The sequence below is a fragment of the Myzus persicae genome, unplaced genomic scaffold, assembly GCF_001856785.1.
Source record: "Myzus persicae strain clone G006 unplaced genomic scaffold, MPER_G0061.0, whole genome shotgun sequence".
Lineage (NCBI taxonomy): Eukaryota > Metazoa > Arthropoda > Insecta > Hemiptera > Aphididae > Myzus > Myzus persicae.
In genome coordinates this window covers 655,967-676,885 of record NW_019104056.1, presented here as the reverse complement: position 1 = coordinate 676,885, position 20,919 = coordinate 655,967, and the positions used below count along the sequence as shown (strand labels likewise).

The following is a 20,919-nucleotide window of genomic DNA, read 5'->3' as shown; positions in this document are numbered from 1 at the left end:
GTGTCATGTTTATTAATTTGTAAAAAATTTAAGATCCCAGAAATACCACGTATAATCATTTTAAAAAAAAAATAGTTATACTACCAATCAATTTATTAAACTTCACATATATTATATAAGATGATGAGCCATGCTCGTTGCTCTACCCTTCATTTTCAATAAATTGAATTACTTTAAGATCTGATTCTGGAATTTCAAAATATATTAAAAATCATATTTTTGAAAACGTCAGAACTTTAAAGACTGCCCTTTGGTGGTACAAAGTTTTGTAAGTTTGTTATTCTAACACCGTGAGTAACTATGTATAACATTTTAGAATTTTGTAGCAGCCTTCATACAAATCAGAATTTATTGTAATACATGGTTACATACTCGTATTATTACGTCTTACGTAATACGCTCATAGAACACTGAAAGCATTTTTAATTTTTCCTGCAATTTCGGTAGTTTTACAGCCCCCTTAGATCAACTAACTACGCCACTACCACTTATACAGTTATACCAATCAATTATTACTATTGAAACGCTTATCAAAAAAAAAAATTGTAACTTGTATGTTTTTATAGCGTTTAATTTCTGTAAGAAAAACTCATCAACAATTTTTACTTACAAACAAATTATAAACCCATAGGACTAGTTGCTTGTGGAACTCTATCGAAATCGAATATTTGTTATCAGAGTCTGAGCACCTCCATGCCATGACAATTTGAATAAATATAATTATTAAGAACTTATAGTCATCGAATGATTTTATTATAATATGTTCTCATTGTTCTCATAATATTTCTACTATATCACGATAATACGATCTTCCTAGTTCAGTAGTTCCGACCATCATATTCGTTATTACTATTCGATCGAGTTTCTACGCTTTTATCAGAAACACGCAACTTATACTTAAGTTATTTTTTATGCAAAATACAAAGCAAGGATTTCTGCCATTTTTTTGGCTTCGAAATCATTTCCAAGTCGGCTATCTAGTATTTTTATTTATCAGTGGTTATTACTTATTTATATATGGTGTCAATTGTTTGAATAACAAAATCAAAAACAATTTTATATAATTTAATGCTTAAATCATAATATATGTAATAAGTACTTTGCTTGTATACATATGAATAAATATGATATATTAAAAGGTAGCAAACAATATAGTGTGCATAGTATACATAAATAGTAAATTATATATGAATAAAAACTAAAACTTAGGTACCTATATATATTGTGCAAACATTCTATTAATTTTTACATATAAAAAATTATAAGTTTGAGTATACCATTTAAATAATAAATATAAGATTAAAAATGCACACTAAAATTGTATCATAATAGTGTATGTGTGTAAGTAAAATACATTAAATGTATCATTTTAAGGAATCCTACCAAAGGATGCTGCGGACCGACTACACGATATCTACCACGGATATCTGATTGAGGACAATACAAAGCCGCGGCTCGCCAAAGGTTATGCTGCTGTGGCTGACTTTACGATCATCATCAAGTGATTGGCCACAGTGCCACACCATCGTTTATAGTCGTGACTCGTGAGCAGTATTATATGGTCATACGTCTGGTATCGTATAGTCAGCCATTGTATCTCGTTGATGGCAATTGCATTGTGTATTCGCAAGCACATCATAATATATTGGTCGCAGGCCGCAGCATCGTGTAGTTGTCATAGTACATAGTTGTCCGCAAAATCATTTGGTCAGCTATAGCCTCTTGCAGTCTGCCGCGGTATCATTTGGAAAGCCATGACATCGTATAGTCAGCCTCGAAATATATTGGTCGTCCTTGACAATGTATATAGGTACAACATCGTGTTAGGATAAATACAAAAAGGGGAGCATGGGCGCCAATGCGAATGCATTTTAAGAATCTAAAAAAAAATGTACATGAGGAACACACTATAAAGACTGCAGTCTGCAATCCCTAAATAATTAAACCGAAAATGGTATCCAAAATTATTAGCTCATTAATCAATAATTTTTTAGAAGCTTCTAGCTGGCTATAGATTGGCCATGGCCAATTAATTAGGTTCTAATTTCCCTTGGTAATATTTAAATATTTTCTTTTATTGTTATGTTTCTGCAGTACTGAATACCTTGGTAGTTAGTAGGAAAAGATCGTTGCAATGCACACGGCCAGGGATAATAGTCTACTACCACCAGCCTACTATTAATTATCATCACCATAACGTCAACTATCCATAGTCGATAGGTTTCTAACCTACTTATGATTTATTTAACCCTCTGTTGTAACAGCATAGTCGCGCGCAGAAGGCAGTGCGGGGAGTGCTGGGTTTAATCACCCACAGGCGTGCGACTACCAGAGGGTTAACTAGGACCCTTTGAATAAAAAGATCTTGATTTGATTTTCTATCTTAGTGTCTGCTTATCAAGTTGAACTTTTAATTATTACAACTTGAAGCATATAATATAAGTGACAGGCGATACAGACTTTTCGTCGCTTATATGTGCTTCGAGTTACTAGACATGGGTCCATTCATAGTGTATGATCTAATCGAAGGATAACACATTAACTGTAACCTAGACTTGAAAGTATGATTGGATGTAAATTTTAAAAGTAATTAGGTAGGTAGTATTAATTGTTTCTAACCATGTGTCTGCCAAGTGTTACAAATGCTTATCAATTTCAACAGATCTCATTTAGCAATGAGTTTTAATATTAGAGTGATTACTATTATTTGGAACCAACGAAGCATAATAACTGCTTAACTAAAATTTGATATGTTACATACTTGTAAGACACAGTTAAACTATTGGAGACTACACATTCAGGTGAAACGTCTTCTTTAAAGCAACATATTGTTGTTAATATTTTAAGTTTCATATATTGTGTAAAATATCTAGGAAGATGTTTAGATTTTAAGCACCTTAATGGCGAATTTAAATTATTTTATTTTGGAATTCTTGAAGCATTATCTGGATGGTAAATTCTCCCTCCTTCTACCACCAATAACCACAGATATAAATAAATATATATATCTGTACAAATAACCGACACCATTAAAATAATTATAATTATTACCGGTTATTATAATCTATAATCAAAATAAACAATTTGGATTTGTTTTGTCTAAAGCACCGGAAACTATGGCCATTATCATTTAGTGGTGGGGGTAAGTTTGGATTTGAGTAATACGTATGTATGTGGAGCTAGGATTCGTCGCTAAACACCCAGGTGGTCACCCATCTGGGAGCTATCGACGCTGGAAGACGTTTGGCATAGAATATAGATTAAGGACTGCAGCCCTATACCCTATAGGCTATATTTAATCTAATCTGTGCCTATACGGCTATACTAATAGACGGGGCATCCAGGGCGGTCGCGGGTGCGTGGTGCACTAGTGCGGTCTTTCCTAGCGTATTAGCAGTGATGCTATTCCTTGCGACCAAAAACGTTGTCATTAACACTACCTACCTTAATATTATACTAAATAATGTGTATTATTATTCCGTTCTAAAAAATGGCAATGTCCAATGATGGAAGGATTTAGTAGAAACAACGTAAAGTATAGATATATTACCAATCGCCAGTAAAAGGTAATAAAAATATATATATTTGTATAATATTTGCATTATAGACTATAGTTAATGATATCATGTACGTAAAATCATTTAATTGTACAATTTGTATTCAATAGTCAACATTGTAGTAAACATATTTAAATAATTTAAAATTAAACAAATACCTATTAACTAAACAAATTACACACATTCTAGGTATCTTGGTAAAAATCAGGAAAATCATTAAACGGATACCTTAAAGACTAAAATCTAGTGGCTAATAAAAATACAAATTATAAAATTGACAAATCTGACAACGGCAAAATCGTTGAAAATTTAAAAACGGAAATTCGAAAGGATAACAATTAACAATAATAATAATAATAATTAATAATATTATTGTTATTGTACCATTGTGATAGTACCACAGAATAGATAGTACTTGGTGTGTACTGATAAAGCGCACGGTAAAATTAAAAACTATTGTACAATCCCATTGTTTTTGTGCGCATGTGCACTGTACATGTACTACCTTGATCAGCGTCCTCACTAGTGGATGTCGGAGCTACTACCATGTACCGTCTATTAATTAGTATAAGGTCTTATTGTGTACATCACAAATTACGATCGGTCGGAGTTCGTAGTCTATAGCACGAATTAAAATATACTAGATACAAAATACCCAACGACCTATATGAACACCTATTTTTCTTGGACCCAAACTGACTTGCCAGAACAGCTGTTGCAAACTACACCTAGCGCTTGTTATCATATTAGTGGTTACTTTTATCAGAATAATTTAACTTAAAATCTGTTAGTACCACAAATTTAATTAATTACGAATTTAATTTTGCTTAAATTCTTTAAAATAATCATTTTAAAAAATCATAACATTAAATCTTTCTATTATGTTTATTTTCAAATAGTCAATCTAGTAGTATACATTTAATTCCCTTGCAGCGCTAGTATACCTTTACACTTTTGGAAAGTCAGTTTTGGAGCTCCTTATCATGTATCGTTGGGTATCCAGTATATTTTAATTCGTGGTCTCTAGTCTTCTGCTGTTCTGCAGTGTTTACTTATCTTTGTAGTCTTTGCAGTTTACGGTGCGCACTCGGTGCCTATATAGTATATTTACGAAAATGATTACGATAGTAATTGTTGTTGTTTAATGTTCACATCCGTTCTATTTATTTTTCGCCGCGAGTCGAATACAAGAGCCGATGTCCGAAAGCCGTCACAGATTGTCCTCACCGCCTACACCTATTCACCGTATCAAACTCGTCTTACTAGTTCAAAGAAGTCCACATCTGAACAAAACCACCAGCCGTGTGTCGATAGTCGATACGGTAACCACTTTTTAACACAGTAGGGGTGACTGCACTAACAAAACGGTACTCCATGTTGTCGATGTTAAATCGTCATTGAATCGTGCATGTGTTTCGTCGTCGTTCCGCCCGCAGCTTTTGAGAACGTTGACGGAATGAGGTAACCATTGCCGAGGTAGCTAGTGTTGCCCGCGTGATTTCGTTGTTTCGTACTTCTGGCACCCGTCACTCCATCATTATCGGTCACCGAAATGGATCCCAGGGTGCAGCCTTCCAGCAAGTATTTCCCAGGTAAGTGTTCAACAATTTACTGTATGGTAGAGACAAAAATATGTTCAGAAAGCTTAGGGCATGAGTCATAGGTGCTGATCTTCTACTGACCATTCCTTATTATTTATGATGTTAATTAAGGTTTACGTGTGTAAATACCGAGCTGTATGAGAATGTATTAATTTAATGGTTTAATAAAATTGAATGGACCAATCATGTTTAAGGGACCATTAGCTCACTATTGATTGGCTAAATGTTTAGCGATTGTTTATGCAACCCTATGATAGTGAAGTACCTAGGTACTTAATATCGTCCAATTTTGCCTGTTATAAAATGAGTACATAATTTGTTGTTTGTGTTATTAATCAAAAATATAGATTTTTAGCATCGCGCTATTTATCAATAAATTATAATATAATTTGATTCATGCACTAAAATACAAAAAGTACCTACGTATTTTGTTATTGAACAATAATAGATAGGTAAATTTATTTATGTTATGATTTATTCATTAATAATTAGGTACCTATTATAAATGTAAATACCTAGTTGTTTGACTTAAACAACCTGCATTGTATAAACATATATATTTGAGTTTTGTTTAAAATACAAACATAATTAGTTCTGTAGAACTATTAGTAAAAAAAATTAAAGATGTACTTAATTTATATAATTACCTACCTATATGCATAAGTATGGTATACCTGCTATACTATAGCGTAAACTCTTACTTAGATGTACCTTAAAGCTATTAGCTTGAAAAAAATCAAAATAGGAATTAGTAGGAATTTGTATGTCTTGACATTTTCTACATTTATGTTGATACAATTTTGCTATGATATTATAAAATATAAATGTAAACTATTTATTACATTTTACCATGAAAGTTATTTTCAACAGAACAAAACTCCAAACAAAACTATTATAGGTAGTGTTATTACAAAAAGTTGATATTTAATTATCTTATTCACTTTAATTAGACAGTACACTCACATCTAGCTCTTGGTTCTAGACACGTGTAATAGTCAATTCATGGACTTCATTAGTGCCATATTATCTTATAGTTTATTAATATAAATTATAATGAGCAAATGGATTTCATGATGAAGCTTTTTTAAATAATTATTTATTTTTTTAAACATTTATGAGTTAATTTAAGTATAAATTACCTCATTAAAAATACGGCTTCAACTTATATAAAGGTTATATTATATTTAGCAAATCTCTTAGTAGCCTTATTGCTTGAACATATCTGAGAGTCATGATTAACTATTGTAAATGTAGGTGAATCAATACTCAGATATTTTGTAATGTATGGGTTACTTTCTCAATCATATTATTATGTGTTGTATACTGATATCATATTCTTTTTTTTTTTATCTTATGTAGGATAAATATATAAATATGTAATATGAATCCTAATTACTTGGGAACAGATTTATATGTAAGATTTGATAAGAAATGTTCATGATTTAAATCATTCCTATAAAATGATGCTACTTTTATTTTACATATTTTGGTATAATTACATATTTGACTAATTTGTAAATATTTTTAAATATATTTTATCATTTCATCATTCATATATTTTCAAGCCATGTTGCAGTGAACAAAAACAGCCATTATGAACTGTGACGATCCACGTGGAGCAAATATTTAGTAGTTGTCTATCTGTCTATTGTTTTAGTTTTTAGTTGTTATCTTATAATTTCATAAATATAATAGAAATCCTAATATTGTATTCATTTATATACAATTGGCAGACGATTATAGTATGCGAATTGTTGAATCAGCGATTGAACAATTAAAGCTCGTAAGCGGACCAATAGGAGATGTTGTAAAAAGATAATTCATGCTGTTACAGAAAAAAATCAATGATATAATGAGTGACAGACATCCTTCTACAAATTCGAAATTATCGCCTTCTGATATTATGCGCTTCAAATATGCTCCAATTACATTGGTTGATGTGGAACGATCATTTAGCTGTTTTAAAAATATTTTGAGACCTAATAGGCTACATTTAATGTATGATAATTTAAAAGAAATTGTAATAATTCAACGCAACAAATCATTTTGAAATTTAATAATTTTAATTGTATTTTTTTTTAAATTAAATTTTTTACTCACATATTTGGATGTTTTTAGCACATATTTCTGTATTTTTATTACATATAATTATTTATTTACAGATTATTTTACCATATAAAATAAAATATACATAACTATTATTTAAAAAATACCATGTTCAATAAATACACTGTCCAATAAATTTAATAATATCCAAATTAATTTTAAATTCTATAATAATGCTATACCTATGTATATTTGCCGTGTTTTTCATGTTATGATGTACCCAGAATATAAGACAAATGCTGGGGACATACTTTCAACTCTTAAGCGGACAGGCCCTTATAATTAAATAAAGCAATTCACAAACATTTATTTATTTCATTATATGTTTATTTAATTTAAAATTTTTAAAATTCTTTATTTGTTAATTTTTTAGTTGCAATAGCTGATAACGAAGAACCATATCCTAGTCTTTCTGATTACCATGACTATGAGCCAAACTTAGAATTTGATGATACTGAACTTCAAAGTCCATCTGCAGATATTGGTAAATTGTAGTTATTTTATCAGTACACTAGTGATTTTTAATGACCATTTCAAAACTAGGTATTTTGTTTTTTTTTTATTTTTTACCAGACTTGGAGAAAAGTTTAGCTAATGTAAATGGGGCTGTAGGAACATTAGATTACATGGAATCTCCTGTTTCTGATGGTACTATTGAAGAAAATTTTGAAGAAGAATTAGTAAATGCTCCTCAAGTTGAAAGCTTAACATCTGTAAATGATACAGCCACAGGGAATTTGTTAGATGATTTGGAAGCAGATGATGTATGTATATTATTAATTATATTTATACATTCAACTTTTGTTTCATGTTAATCTTACCTTTTTATGTTGATTGATAATAGGCTGTATTTAATTACTTAAGTTTATAATAGTATTGGATAACTAAATTTTTTTTCAGTCTAAAGAAGATGAAGACTTTAGCGATGTTGCTGAATGTGGTGTTGTTGATGTCGTTGGTGATGATGCAGTTGGCCGTAAAATCATTGTTGTCTCGGCTTGTAAATTACCAAGCAATAAAGAAGTTGATCATCCAAGACTTCTAAGGTTTAATATATCTATTTATCTATACATTTAATGAAAGTTGTTAAGAAAACGTGATACCCGCAAGTGTTGTCTCCATCTTACAAGTGCAAAATATAGCAAATTGTACGCTCGCAGATCACTTTTAGCGCCTTTAGTTTAAAAGTTAGAGTGAATAATAATCCTATAAAATTCAAATATAAGATTATTATCTGGATCCCCATATAAGCTTTTTTTATATGGTATTACTTTTAAGTAAGTTATGACCTTTTTTGAAACTGTAAAATTTAAAATGATCATAACTTACTCAAAAATAATAATATCTAAAAAAACCTACATGGGGCCTCAGATAATAATCTTACCTTTAAATTTTAAAGGAGGTCAATCCACTCTAATTTTAATACTAACGGAGCTAAACATGATCTACTAAGTGTAAAATTTACTATGTTACGCACTTGTATGACGGAGACAACACATACAGATTTCACATCCTCTTAATACAAACAATTAATGTTGTGCTATTAAACATACATCTTTAAAAATTAATTAAATATTTTACTTTAACTTATTAATAACTTATTTTTATCTATTATTAATAGGTATTTAATGTACACTTTGGACAAATTTGTAGAACAAGACTACAGCTTGGTCTACTTCCATTATGGGTTGACGAGTAAAAATAAGCCAACACTATCGTGGCTATGGCAAGCATACCGAGCATTTGATAGAAAATACAAAAAAAACTTAAAGGCTCTGTATTTAGTACACCCAACTGGTTTTATCAAAGTGGTTTGGCAGCTTTTTAGAGCTGTAATTAGGTGAATTTTAATGAAGTATATTGTGTCTATTTAACCGAGAATAATAAGCATATATGTAACTTATAGTGCAAAATTTGGCCGAAAAATTATGTATGTTAACCATTTACAAGAATTGAAACTGTTCATGGATTTGGATCAATTAATTATTCCAGCACCGGTTTTAGAGTAATTATTTTTAACAATAAAAATATTGTTATACTTTTAAACTTTTATTTTTCAGTCATGATGAACAATTAATGAAAAAATTAAATAAAAGAAAAGTTTCACTAGTTGAACAGGAAACTGAACAAAAACCTGAACCATTACCAACCCAACAATTTGGTGTTTCATTACAGTTCATAAAAGCAAACAATGATGGAGAAATAATTCCTCCATTGGTACAAAAGTGTGTTGAGTACCTAAGTCTGCCAGATGGTAATTTCAAAACAAATTAATAAGTATTGTTTTCTGATATTTATACTATATTTCTTAATTACGCAGCCTTAGAAACTGAAGGATTATTTAGAAGATCTGCAAACATTAATCATTTGAGAGATTTACAAAGTCGTATTAATCTAGGCGAACCTGTAGACTTTGGTAATGATGTGCATCTTGCAGCTGTTTTGTTGAAAACTTTTTTGCGAGAACTTGAAGAACCATTAATGACATTTGATTTGTTTGATGAGATTACACAATTTCAAAGTAAGATCTTATTATTATTTAATTTATGAAATGTTGTATTACTAGTTATTTTTATTCTATGATATTTCATAAATTAAATATATTTAAATATACTTTTCATTTTAGCACTTCCAAAAGATGAACGTCCCAGGCAAGTGAAAATTCTGATATTGGAAAAACTACCTCTTGATAATTACCATTTACTCAAATACCTTATTCAATTTTTATCAAAAGTAAGTATTTCTTATTATTCATTTACACTTTATCATACATTTGCTTTACTCTACAGTCTACACATACATGCTGTACAATTTATCGAGTTTATTATAACAGTTGATACAATTTTTTTCTGTGCGAAATATATTATAAAACATTTATTTAAATCAGGGAGTCAAAACTGGTTTGAAACAAGTATATTATTTAAATATTTAACATATTACATAAAAAAAAAAACATGAAACTTTAATAAAAATTGAACCTGTTTTCACTCCATAATTTATATATTTGGTAATTCAAATAACTCTTTGAGTATAATACTTGGCTTTTGTTTTAGGTAATGGATAGGTGTGACCTGAATAAAATGACTTCGTCTAATTTAGCAGTCGTTTTTGGTCCAAATTTAGTACGCAGTCCGAATAGTCAGTTATCTTTAGCTGCGATTGGCCCAATTAATGCTTTTACTGATTTTGTACTAGTCAATCATGACCAAATATTCATTATTTGATGACAGTATAATTTATAAAACATAGTATTCTGAATGTATTATCTTGTGACACGGTTTATTTATCATTCCAAAACTTATAACTATATATTATTAACATAATATGGTTGAAACTCATTTCACAATCTTTTAATTCATTAATTTACTTACCAATGAGAGTATTTTCGTTAATATTTATTTCTATTAGTTTAATATTTTTTTTTTTTTTGTTCTCAACTTATAATCTTAAAAATATTAAGTATTACAATGAAAATAATCAAGATTCCATAAATATAGTATTTGGAAGGTTTATAATATAAACTTTGCATCATTTTAAGTATTAATAATAATAAAATAGAAGATAATCCTATGTAATATTGAACAATAAGCATTTAAAAAGATTAATGAGAACTAATTTTAAACATTGATTTAAAATGAAATATTGCTGTTATATTTTATGTTGAAGTAGTATGTTTTTATGATTTATAAATTAATCTACCATAAAAATAAAATTCTTATTCTTAGCAAAATATTCTCTATCGATTCTATGGTTAACGCTCATATTTAAAGTTTATTCTACAACATACCATTTTTTTTATCTACGATAAGCAATAACTTTATTTATTCGTTAATATTATATGTATAAGTATTTTATTTTTTTTATTTTAATACTTTATGTAAAATCTATTCTTTTTTCTGTTTTAATTATATTATTATTTCCCCTTTTTTTGTACTATATATTTACTGTATAGTTATTCAGGTTGTTAATGAATAGTTAGGTTCAAATAATTTACAAATTTATCTTGCATACATCACTGCACTAGGTAATGGGTACACAATTTTTTATTTGGAACATTGTGTATGCATATCAAATTGATGTACTCTTAGACAAAAATGATTTTAGTGTATGAGTTTATTGTCAATTTATTAGTTGTAAAGCATCCGCTTAAGAATTTTTCAAAAATAGTCTGTGATCTAGGTGTAGATGGTGGATGATATGTCATCAATACAATTATTTAGCAATTGTCAACCAATTTTATTTAATAATGATAATCTTTCATCAATAATTCAAATGTAATCAATCAAATGTTTACACTAAATGTGACCTAATTATTATACTTCAAAGCATTTTCAACAGAGTTTAAAAGGATTTGGTCTAATGATGATAGAACTAATTTTCTAGTTTTTTTACTTCTAAGTATTACATTTCTGACCTTCTAATTAATATGAGTAAAATTATCCATATTATAAAAAATTTAACCTTTCCCCGCTATTATTTCAAGTCTCTTTTTTTATGGAAAAAAGCATTTGTTATGTTATATTTTATGTCATCATATTATACCAATATAAATATACTATTTTTGTTGTAATAATCCAAATACCTATTTATTATTACATCTATCAAATCATACATTTTTGATTAATAACCACATACAACAATTCAATTTTTATTTTATCACATTAATACAATCTCTAATAAATAAAATATGTGTTAATTATATATATTAATAAATATAATTAATTGTGAAGAGCCAAGACAGTTTCCTAAATTAGACTATAAAAATTAAAATTGTATTTTAATTACTTTTTATTGTATTCATACTTGACCAAGTATTCCAGTTAATTAAATAAATGTAATAATAATTATATTTAATTACTACATAATGTCAAATTGCTTTTAACTAACTATAGTTTTATGAAATCATTATCTGGAAACCATAAACTTGTTTGTATACCAAAGATTTTGTGTAATATTATTATTTATTTTTTAATTTTTTAGTTTATTTGAAAATTATTATTAAAATGTTACCTAATTTATGTACAGACAAATAACGCATCTATATATTCTGGTCAAATAGTTCATAATTGAAACTTAGTGATATTTGTACATCATTGTTTTAATGATTTTAATCCATAACAGGAGTTTTTGTACACAGTAAAGTATATCAATATTGTTGACGCATACGTTGAGGTGTATTTTTTTTCACTTACACTTTTCCAAAACCCTTTTCCTTTAATTATCCTCATTATACATTAGATAATAATTATTTTTCATGCTATGACCGAATGATTTTTTTAACATTGTGGTTAATGATAGCTTAAGAGTAACTAAATGAAAATAATTTGATTAAACAAGATATTTGCAGTTAAACATACAATAAATATATTTGTTCAATTTTTAACATTTGTATAATTATGAATAGTGCAGACATAAGTTGAAGCATACATAATATGAAAAACTAAAACTAAAAACTTAAATTAAAAAAAAAAAAAAATGTTTTACAAAATTAAAACTTACAACTGTACTATAGCCTGGACTTGTATATCACAGATGGTTTAAATTTTTTATATTATTAGGTATCTCATAGTTATATCAATAAAAATTGATCTATTTTGTTTTATATTGATCAACATGGCTTTGCCAATCAATTCCATTGTTAGGTAATTTTGATTTAATGAATGGGGAAATCCATGTTATATACCATTTTTCCCCAAAGACAGTTTCCAGATTTCGCATTAGGCCAAAATCATAGTTACTATCTTGTTTTTCATGGCATACGAGACCTTTGCGTACCTTATCAAGGTGATAAATTAACAACAATGATGACATTGTCACGGCTATAAGATTTAATGTAAGTAAAACTACAAAAATTTGACCCACTGTTAAATGAAAGCCAGTTATCACCGATTGAAATGGCACTAAAACCATCAAGTCAGAAAATTTAATTGTCACCCTGCAATATGTATAATAACCAATCAAGATTATCTCATAAAAACTGGCTGCAGATAAATACAGCAAAAACCATAAGAAGTATCGTCTGTTATAATGGCCAACACATGTCGTGCTGAAAGTGCAGTGATGATCTCTAGTCAATATGCAGACATTGCATATGTCACAGTGCCAACACCTTAGAGGAACATGGCATTGGCAAATAGTACAGTACATAGTATCTTCTGGAAAAACGTAATTTAATGTTATTATTTACCTTTTTTTATACAATAATATTGTATACCTTTTGATGTGTACTCAGTCACAGTAAGCAATCGGCCGATTACTGATGAATCTGCGTACATCACGGCTACAAAATTTGTCAGCAGGTTGAAAACCATAAACGTTAGAGGCAGTACGTGTGTTAAATACCAAATTGACCCTGACGGTAGCCTATACATACATGGTAATATGTGAAAAACGTCTACTAAATAGTATGCAGGTATTAAAACCAACAGAAATAAACACAATATTAACTCTGTACAGCTCTTTTTTCTAACAGTCCTTAAAAATTTCCAGAATTTGTCGATAGTCACCATAGCTGTAATTCCGTAACAAAATAGTCTATCTACAACTTTAGCTAGCTGGCTGCAGCTGACTTCTGAGTGTATTGTTATCATCCCTTTAAAGTTTAATCATGTAAAACAGTCAATACATTATGTCAAATGGTTGCTATGGTTACATCTGCACTACACACATATTTTATAATTATTTATAAGTAGGGGTGCTGGGATATGAATTTAATGATTGGCTGTATCGATTAATTTAATTCTAAATCCAAAATATATATAATGCAAATTTGATTAGATGCATTAAAATATTAATAATGATCCAAAAGTACTAAATAATTTTTTCTTCATACTCTAGAAGTTAGTCCAATTAGCTGTTTTCTTAAGGATTTTATTGAGTAGGAACTTAGGGGGAAAAAATGAATTTTATACCTTAATAATAATTGAATATGATATACTAATATAAAATTTATTTTGCATAAATTCTTTAAAAATAACATACATAGTAATATAATATGTTATTTTATAAGCTTTTCTATTTATTTTTACAAGCACACAGTTTACACAGTCAGTGGCGTAGCCAGGATTTTTTTCGGGGGGGGGGGGGGGCTTATCAATTTTTTACACGGCGGCGGTTTAGTTTTTGATCGAATACTATAGACCATTAAAATAATTTTTAAATTTTTATTAACATTTCAGGGGTTCGCTACGCCACTGTACACAGTTATGGTAACATACCATTCTGATTCTGGGTAAACAGTAAAATACTATTATAATATCATTTTTTTTCAAACTCAATTTTAGTAATATTTATTAGGTAGCAGGCACTAAAAAATACTAAATTAAAGTATTTAGTTTTCATTTATACATTCTGTAATAACTTAATGCTATTGAATATGATTTATATGATATTATAAACTAAACAACAAATAATAAAATTAATTAGTAGATAAAAATATATAATTATTCTCGCTATCAAAAATTTGACTTGTAGACATTTGAGTTCTCTAGGTTCCATTGTATAAACTAATATCTTATAATATGAATAAAAACATTTTTAATTCGATAATTTATTTACCTTTTATTTTTTTCAAAAATACAAATTTAACAATGTTTATAAATTAAAAACATTTAATGTATAAAATTCAGAAAAAATACATCAACATATTGTAAAATATTATATATTTTTTATATAAGTAATAACATAATAATTGCCATATCCCAAAAATATAATAATAATATATATATATTACATCAGGTTACTTAATGCTGTACATTAAATATTTATGGCACACAATTATTTAAACAAATTTAAGGTTATCTTATTTTATTAAATATTAAAAATTTAGCAACAATCATTATACTTTAAAAAAATGTCCAGTTACTAAATCTGAATAATAATTAATATTAGCATCACAGAAGGTGGACGAAAACTTATGTTAAAATTATTATGAAAACTACTTTACTTGTATGGCAGTTTTACATATTTAAAACGCTGAGTAAATTATTTATTATAAACAAAATTAATTTATAATATTATATTTTATAACAAGACACTAAACTTTTCTCTTAACAAATTTAAATAGCTGTACCTAATTGTAAACCATGATTATTTCTATAAATACAATCTTATTTTCTCATGAAACACATATGTTAAGCAATGTTTTATTAAAAATTGTTTTACATTAAATGAGAAAAAAAGTTAAGTTTAGACTAATTAAAAATAACATCTAACACGGATAAAATTGAGGTATGGCTGGCAATCATTACAATACCATTTGTATTGACACAACACAGAAGAAACTTTATAATATTAAATTGTGTACCTGCTAAATTGAGCTAAAAAATAATGGTATCCTCCTTCTTCTGTTCTATTCAAGCACCATTTTTATTAACAGAGCATCTTTTTATTGCACTCGGTAACAGATTCCAGTTGTTAAGGTAAATATGACTGACCATCAGGTTTGTTATCTATTCTCCCTAGTTTACGTCCCATCTGGGTTCGTGTTTGAAATAATTCTCTAATAAGAGTTGCCTTTTCTCTTTCTAATGTTGATATTCTTTCACTTTTTTGTCCTAATTCCTAAACAAATTCAAATAGGACAATAAAAAAAAATTATACACCTCTGTGATATTAAATAAAAACCAACCTCAGTGAGTATATGGTTACGATGTTTTAATGTAGCCATTACTTGAGGATTTTGATGTAACATTGTTCCAGGATTATTTGATGAATGCACAGCTAAGTTCATGTGCAATGGTAGACCACCCCATCGTTCACCACCATCTGTTAACGCAGACAAATGTCTATTGACTTCCAAGACTCTAGCCCGTTGTAACTCAATACGCTCCTGTTGTGCTTCAGTCCATTGGTCCTGCTTTAATGATCACAAAAAATAAATGTGTAACCAACATGTAAGAAATAAGATAAAATATACTGATGATTTATAAGAGGTCTGTTTAACTAACTGTATGTGAATTTGTTCGTCCAAGGTATTTCATTTTGTCTTGTACAGCAGATATCTGCTTATGGTACCAGTCTCTTGCCCTTTCCACAGCTTGAAGCCCGTGCATGAGGACTTCTTTTTCCTGTTCTATTTGCTTTATTCTTTTCAGCTGAATGGAAAAATGAAAAAAAAGAATATATAATTTCAGCTATTAATTATTATTTTAATAAAATATAAAATATACACACCATATTATAATCCACACCACTTTGGAGGGTATGGCGTCTTGGTTCCCTTCGTCGTTGATTAATTCTTTTATACGTTTGTTCTCCTAGAAATAAATTATAATTGTTAAGTTATAAACTGTTATCTATGGTTAGGGTACCACTTAAAATATAAGTTTGTTGAATTTTCATAGATATAACAAAGTACCTGATTGCTTTTCACTTCTAGAACTGCTCTGATCATTTAATAGTACTCCCAACTGCCAATTTTGCAAGGCTGTTCTTATTTCAGCCTTATCAATAATGCGTTCACCAGAAGCAAGCTGTAAGCTTCGTTCTAAGCCTGCTGCAGTTCTTGGGGGTTTCGGTGGTCCAAAAAGTGATGATGATGTGGATTTTTGCGGTAACTGATGTACTTCCTTATTATTACGCTCCAAAGCTAATTGTGGCATACTAAGAGTTCTTTGCTGAGTAGGTCGAATGGCAGCCATATTTCCATTTGTCCATTGTACATTAGGTTTAATGTCTATATCCAAAAGTGGAGCAGATGGAGGTCGTACAGAGTCATTATCCCGACGACCATTTTCCATTTGATTTCGAAGTAGGCACATTTTTAAACCTGTACAAAAACGGTCAAAAGACAGCAGACCATTTGGTGGAGTTACTTTTCGAAGACTATCTAATACACCTTTTGGTAGACCTTTTGTACCATCATCTTGCCATCGTGTCTCAATTTCTGCAAAATGAAAATAAAGAAATAATTTTTTCCATTTAAAAAAACAAATGGAAAAGAAATTTACCAGAAAATTTAACATATCCAGTCCTTTTATCGTCCAAAATGTCGAACAATGTTCTCATGGACAAAACAAATTTTGCTGGCAATCCCTCAGAGGCAGAATTTTTGACGTCTCCTACATGCGTCGGAGTCATGGCAATGTAATGTGTGACTATACAAGCGCTGTAAAAAGTCGGTTTTTGAAATTAGTAAGAGATGAACACAGTTTAAGATACATTCCATTTAGGCGTTAGGCATAGGGAAATTGTATATTATGCATCTTGAGAATCATGGACCTAAGATGACACTGGATTAGTACCAAATAGAGCCCATTAAATGAGATATAATATTAAATATATCACTGGTCACACGGTAGACGCGGCACCGGAGAAACACTGGCTAAACAAATCTATTGAAACATATACTCACATGTGTAGATCGTGTGAGCAGTGTCCGTGATTCACTCAGTGTCACAATACTCGATCAAAACGGACCGTCTTCGGCCCGAGTAAATTATAATGATACACCTGTAACGTTATTTATGTTCGGCAATATTTCTATTACAACAACGACAATATCGTGGCCGTGTCGCACAGGTGGTGGCGGGTCGCATTCGACATCCGTTGGCGTTGCCCTAAAAACGTACGCGGTCGTCGGTGACGGTGCGATGAGGCAGCAGTCGTGGAGGAGTGCGTGCAATCGGCAGACGACATGGTCCTGCAGAGTACTGCCTCCGTAGAAAGTGCGAGGCAACTGCCTTGTATTGCACTAATATTGCATCGGAGTGCACGCAGAAGTAGGTGCAGCAGCGCTGCTCAGTACTTATAGCTGTGACTTGTTATCGGCTATCCGTTACGTCGTCCAAAACGTCTGCTATGGTTAGGTCACCCAACCACCACCACCGACGCAGTGCCATCCGAGAGACGGATTCTCACTTCTCGCCAATATCGGGACCAGCCGACGGGAACCGACGACGTGCTTTTGCGTTAATCAACAGGTGCGCCGTCGACGCCGCCCACATATTTCCCCGACATCGATCCGGTGAAATCACCGTACGTGGGAATGTGGGAGACCAATAAGATGAACTGACGGCGGCACTAGATCGCGCTCACCAGCCAGTAGCCACCGCCGAGGGCACGTTCCGAGAACCGAGAGACCGTGAAGTGGTGATTGCGTGAACCGTAACTAAATTATAACCCGCGGGCGAGGTACCTCTATACATGCTGGACGTGATATTAATTAGGGAGTCGAAACATGTAAAAACGTTTCGGGTTCCGTATTCAGAAACCGAAATTTTTTGGCAGGTTTCGAGTACCGGGTCCAAAAACCAGAAAACGTTATTATTCCTGGTTTCGAGCCAAAAACAACAAACAAATAAGTTCAATAACACTTTAAGTTCGTGTATAATTGTATATGTTGAGCTATCATAGTATATACTAATAGCTAATAAAAAAAAAACAACACTTTAAGTTGAAGTGACGTGTTTGAAACGCGAATAGGTGTTACAAAATATAGGCATAATATTACAATATATATATAATATATCACCTGCCAATATTACCATATAGTACTGTCGTAAACTCAGTAGGTATCTACTGGGTGATTCGAATAAGCATGCTCATCACTTTTTTTCTTCGATAATGCAGTCATTCAAAATCTGATTTCTGGAATTTTAAAATATACATAGACGATATTAACAATTTATTTTTTGTACCTTCTACTTAATGAGGACGTCGTGGAAATCCAAACTTCGGGTTTTCAACTGAGAACAACCTCCTTTTTCTATACTCTAAATTATTTTCTGAAAACGTTAGAACTTCTAACAAGTAATATTTTAAGTTACCTATTTAATGTGTGTAGATATACTAAAGTTACTACGTAGTACGTGTCTACATCTATTGTAATGGATTGCCTAAATGAAAATGTATTGATCGCATAATCACAAGTATGTCTCAGTGTCTCACTGGAAACGCTGGGCGGGATGGCTATAATATAATTTAATCCAACGGGACCTGACTCCTGACTGACTCACTGACCACAGAATAATGCTGTGCACTGACTGATCAACGTAGAGCCTGAACAATGATAGCTCGACGCTTGCAATTTTCACTATCAAGTGTAAGTGCACTATGAGAGCATTAAGATAATCAATGAAATGTTTTAAGCTTTGAACACCATTACATCGAATATTGAAAAACGGGCATGTACCAGTTGCCCCCAAAAATACCTTTTTTTATACCAAATCCCCCCAAACTACCTAGAGGAAAAAGTACCAGTTGCCCTCACATGTTAATATATACACAAATACAATAAATAGCTCGTAAAATAGGGGAGGTAAATATATAAATCATAAATAAAATATAAAATTCAAAATTATAATGATTTGGTAATATAAAATAGTACAAAATCAAAATATAATAATTTGTCAACATATAAATAGTATAAAATTCAAAAGTATTATGTTTTGTTATAATAATTACTAACCGATTTTTCAAAATCTAATCTGCTAATATTTTTGTTTTTATATTTATTTTATCGGATACAATAATTGACGGATTGAATTCAAGTTCAAAGCCACAGCATTTTTCTTTTAACATTCTAAATAACAATTCATACGGTTTCGATGATTATATCCACTCGGACGCATCTAAAATTACATGTTATGTTGACAAATTATTATAATTTTGAATTTTATATTTTATTTATGATTTGTATATTTACCTCCCCTATTTTACCATCTATATATTGTATTGTGTGTATATTAACATGTGAGGGCAACTGGTACATTCAATTGGGGGCAACTGGTATATTTTTTTTAAATCACGATAATAGCCACGGGGGGCAATTGGTAAACACCCCTATACTCTTTAGATAAGGAATTTCTATTACCCAATAGAAATGTATTTTACTCTCTGTTATACCACCAGTTATATGTATATTGTATTTAACACAGTTAAATATACTACCTAGTACCTATGTTAAGTTGAAGAATGAAATATATATTATTTATAATTTTCACATAATTTTTTTAGAGGCGATTGGATACCGACCGTTTTTAAGGAGTTAAATATAGGCAATTTCAATGTACATTCGGTCCGTGTAAATCATAGTCTCTCCAATGTCTTTCCAATCTTTTATTTTTTTGTCACCGTTTTTGTAGTCCAAACATGATGTGTTCCAAATATTTTTTTTTGTTCAATTGATATAATGAAATGATCAGTATTAAATGACATGTTTTTTATCTGTTTTGTAGAAAATTAAGTACAATAATATATACAAATTATTTTTATTGCATTTAAAACACGATTAAGAAATTAATAATTTTACTTACTTATTGACGGCTTTTAATTATATTATACATTTCCAAATAATTATACTATACAGCTCGAGACCGGATGGTGAACAGTGAACACTGAACTGTGTTAATACAGGCAAATGGCAATAGCATGGTGATACGAAAAAATATCCACATATTATTAAAATAGTTTTTCATTAATAATTTATATAAATACAGTAGAACTTCGATTAACCGTCACTCTCTGTTATCCGTCATCGGTCATCGCCGAAAAAAATAAATAATTAGGCGATTAGACGATTGTCAAATGCTACGCAAGTCTTACTTCTACGTCAAATACGTAATATTGCTGCTAAAAAAGCTAAAGAATCAAAAAACCAAACTAAAATTACAGATTTTTTTTATAATATGTGTGATATGTATGTTTATAATTTA

At 30.1% G+C, this 20,919-nt stretch overlaps 3 protein-coding genes across 6 annotated transcripts; 1 reads left to right on the top strand and 2 right to left on the bottom strand.

Moving 5' to 3' along the window:
* Positions 1-4,445: 4,445 nt before the first annotated feature.
* LOC111038161 (rho GTPase-activating protein 1) lies at positions 4,446-10,730 on the top strand. Its single transcript, XM_022321138.1, has 10 exons — positions 4,446-5,149; positions 7,638-7,748; positions 7,838-8,028; positions 8,165-8,310; positions 8,886-9,104; positions 9,171-9,269; positions 9,325-9,518; positions 9,585-9,785; positions 9,891-9,997; positions 10,318-10,730. Exons 1-10 carry the CDS (start codon positions 5,110-5,112, stop codon positions 10,486-10,488), a joined length of 1,479 nt encoding a protein of 492 aa, XP_022176830.1. The 5' UTR covers positions 4,446-5,109; the 3' UTR covers positions 10,489-10,730.
* Positions 10,731-12,195: 1,465 nt separating this feature from the next.
* On the bottom strand, positions 12,196-14,185 carry LOC111038175 (probable palmitoyltransferase ZDHHC24). 3 transcript variants are annotated; one of them, XM_022321157.1, is made up of 3 exons: positions 13,691-14,185; positions 13,479-13,627; positions 12,196-13,419 (listed from the first exon to the last, which is right to left on the bottom strand). In XM_022321157.1, the coding sequence occupies exons 1-3, from the start codon at positions 13,852-13,854 to the stop codon at positions 12,854-12,856; spliced, it is 879 nt and encodes a 292-aa protein (XP_022176849.1). In that variant the 5' UTR covers positions 13,855-14,185; the 3' UTR covers positions 12,196-12,853. The 3 variants fall into 3 exon arrangements, with proteins under 3 accessions (XP_022176849.1, XP_022176850.1, XP_022176848.1); XM_022321158.1 differs by having other exon boundaries at positions 13,712-14,185; XM_022321156.1 differs by having other exon boundaries at positions 13,479-14,175.
* A 1,241-nt stretch (positions 14,186-15,426) lies between these two features.
* Positions 15,427-18,222, bottom strand: LOC111038159 (suppressor APC domain-containing protein 2). Of its 2 annotated transcripts, none has more exons than XM_022321136.1 (7): positions 17,619-18,222; positions 17,215-17,372; positions 16,623-17,150; positions 16,439-16,521; positions 16,213-16,359; positions 15,894-16,118; positions 15,427-15,826 (listed from the first exon to the last, which is right to left on the bottom strand). In XM_022321136.1, the coding sequence occupies exons 2-7, from the start codon at positions 17,342-17,344 to the stop codon at positions 15,680-15,682; spliced, it is 1,260 nt and encodes a 419-aa protein (XP_022176828.1). In that variant the 5' UTR covers positions 17,345-17,372; positions 17,619-18,222; the 3' UTR covers positions 15,427-15,679. The 2 variants fall into 2 exon arrangements, with proteins under 2 accessions (XP_022176828.1, XP_022176827.1); XM_022321135.1 differs by having other exon boundaries at positions 15,894-16,121; positions 17,619-18,215.
* Between the last annotated feature and the right edge of the window lie 2,697 nt (positions 18,223-20,919).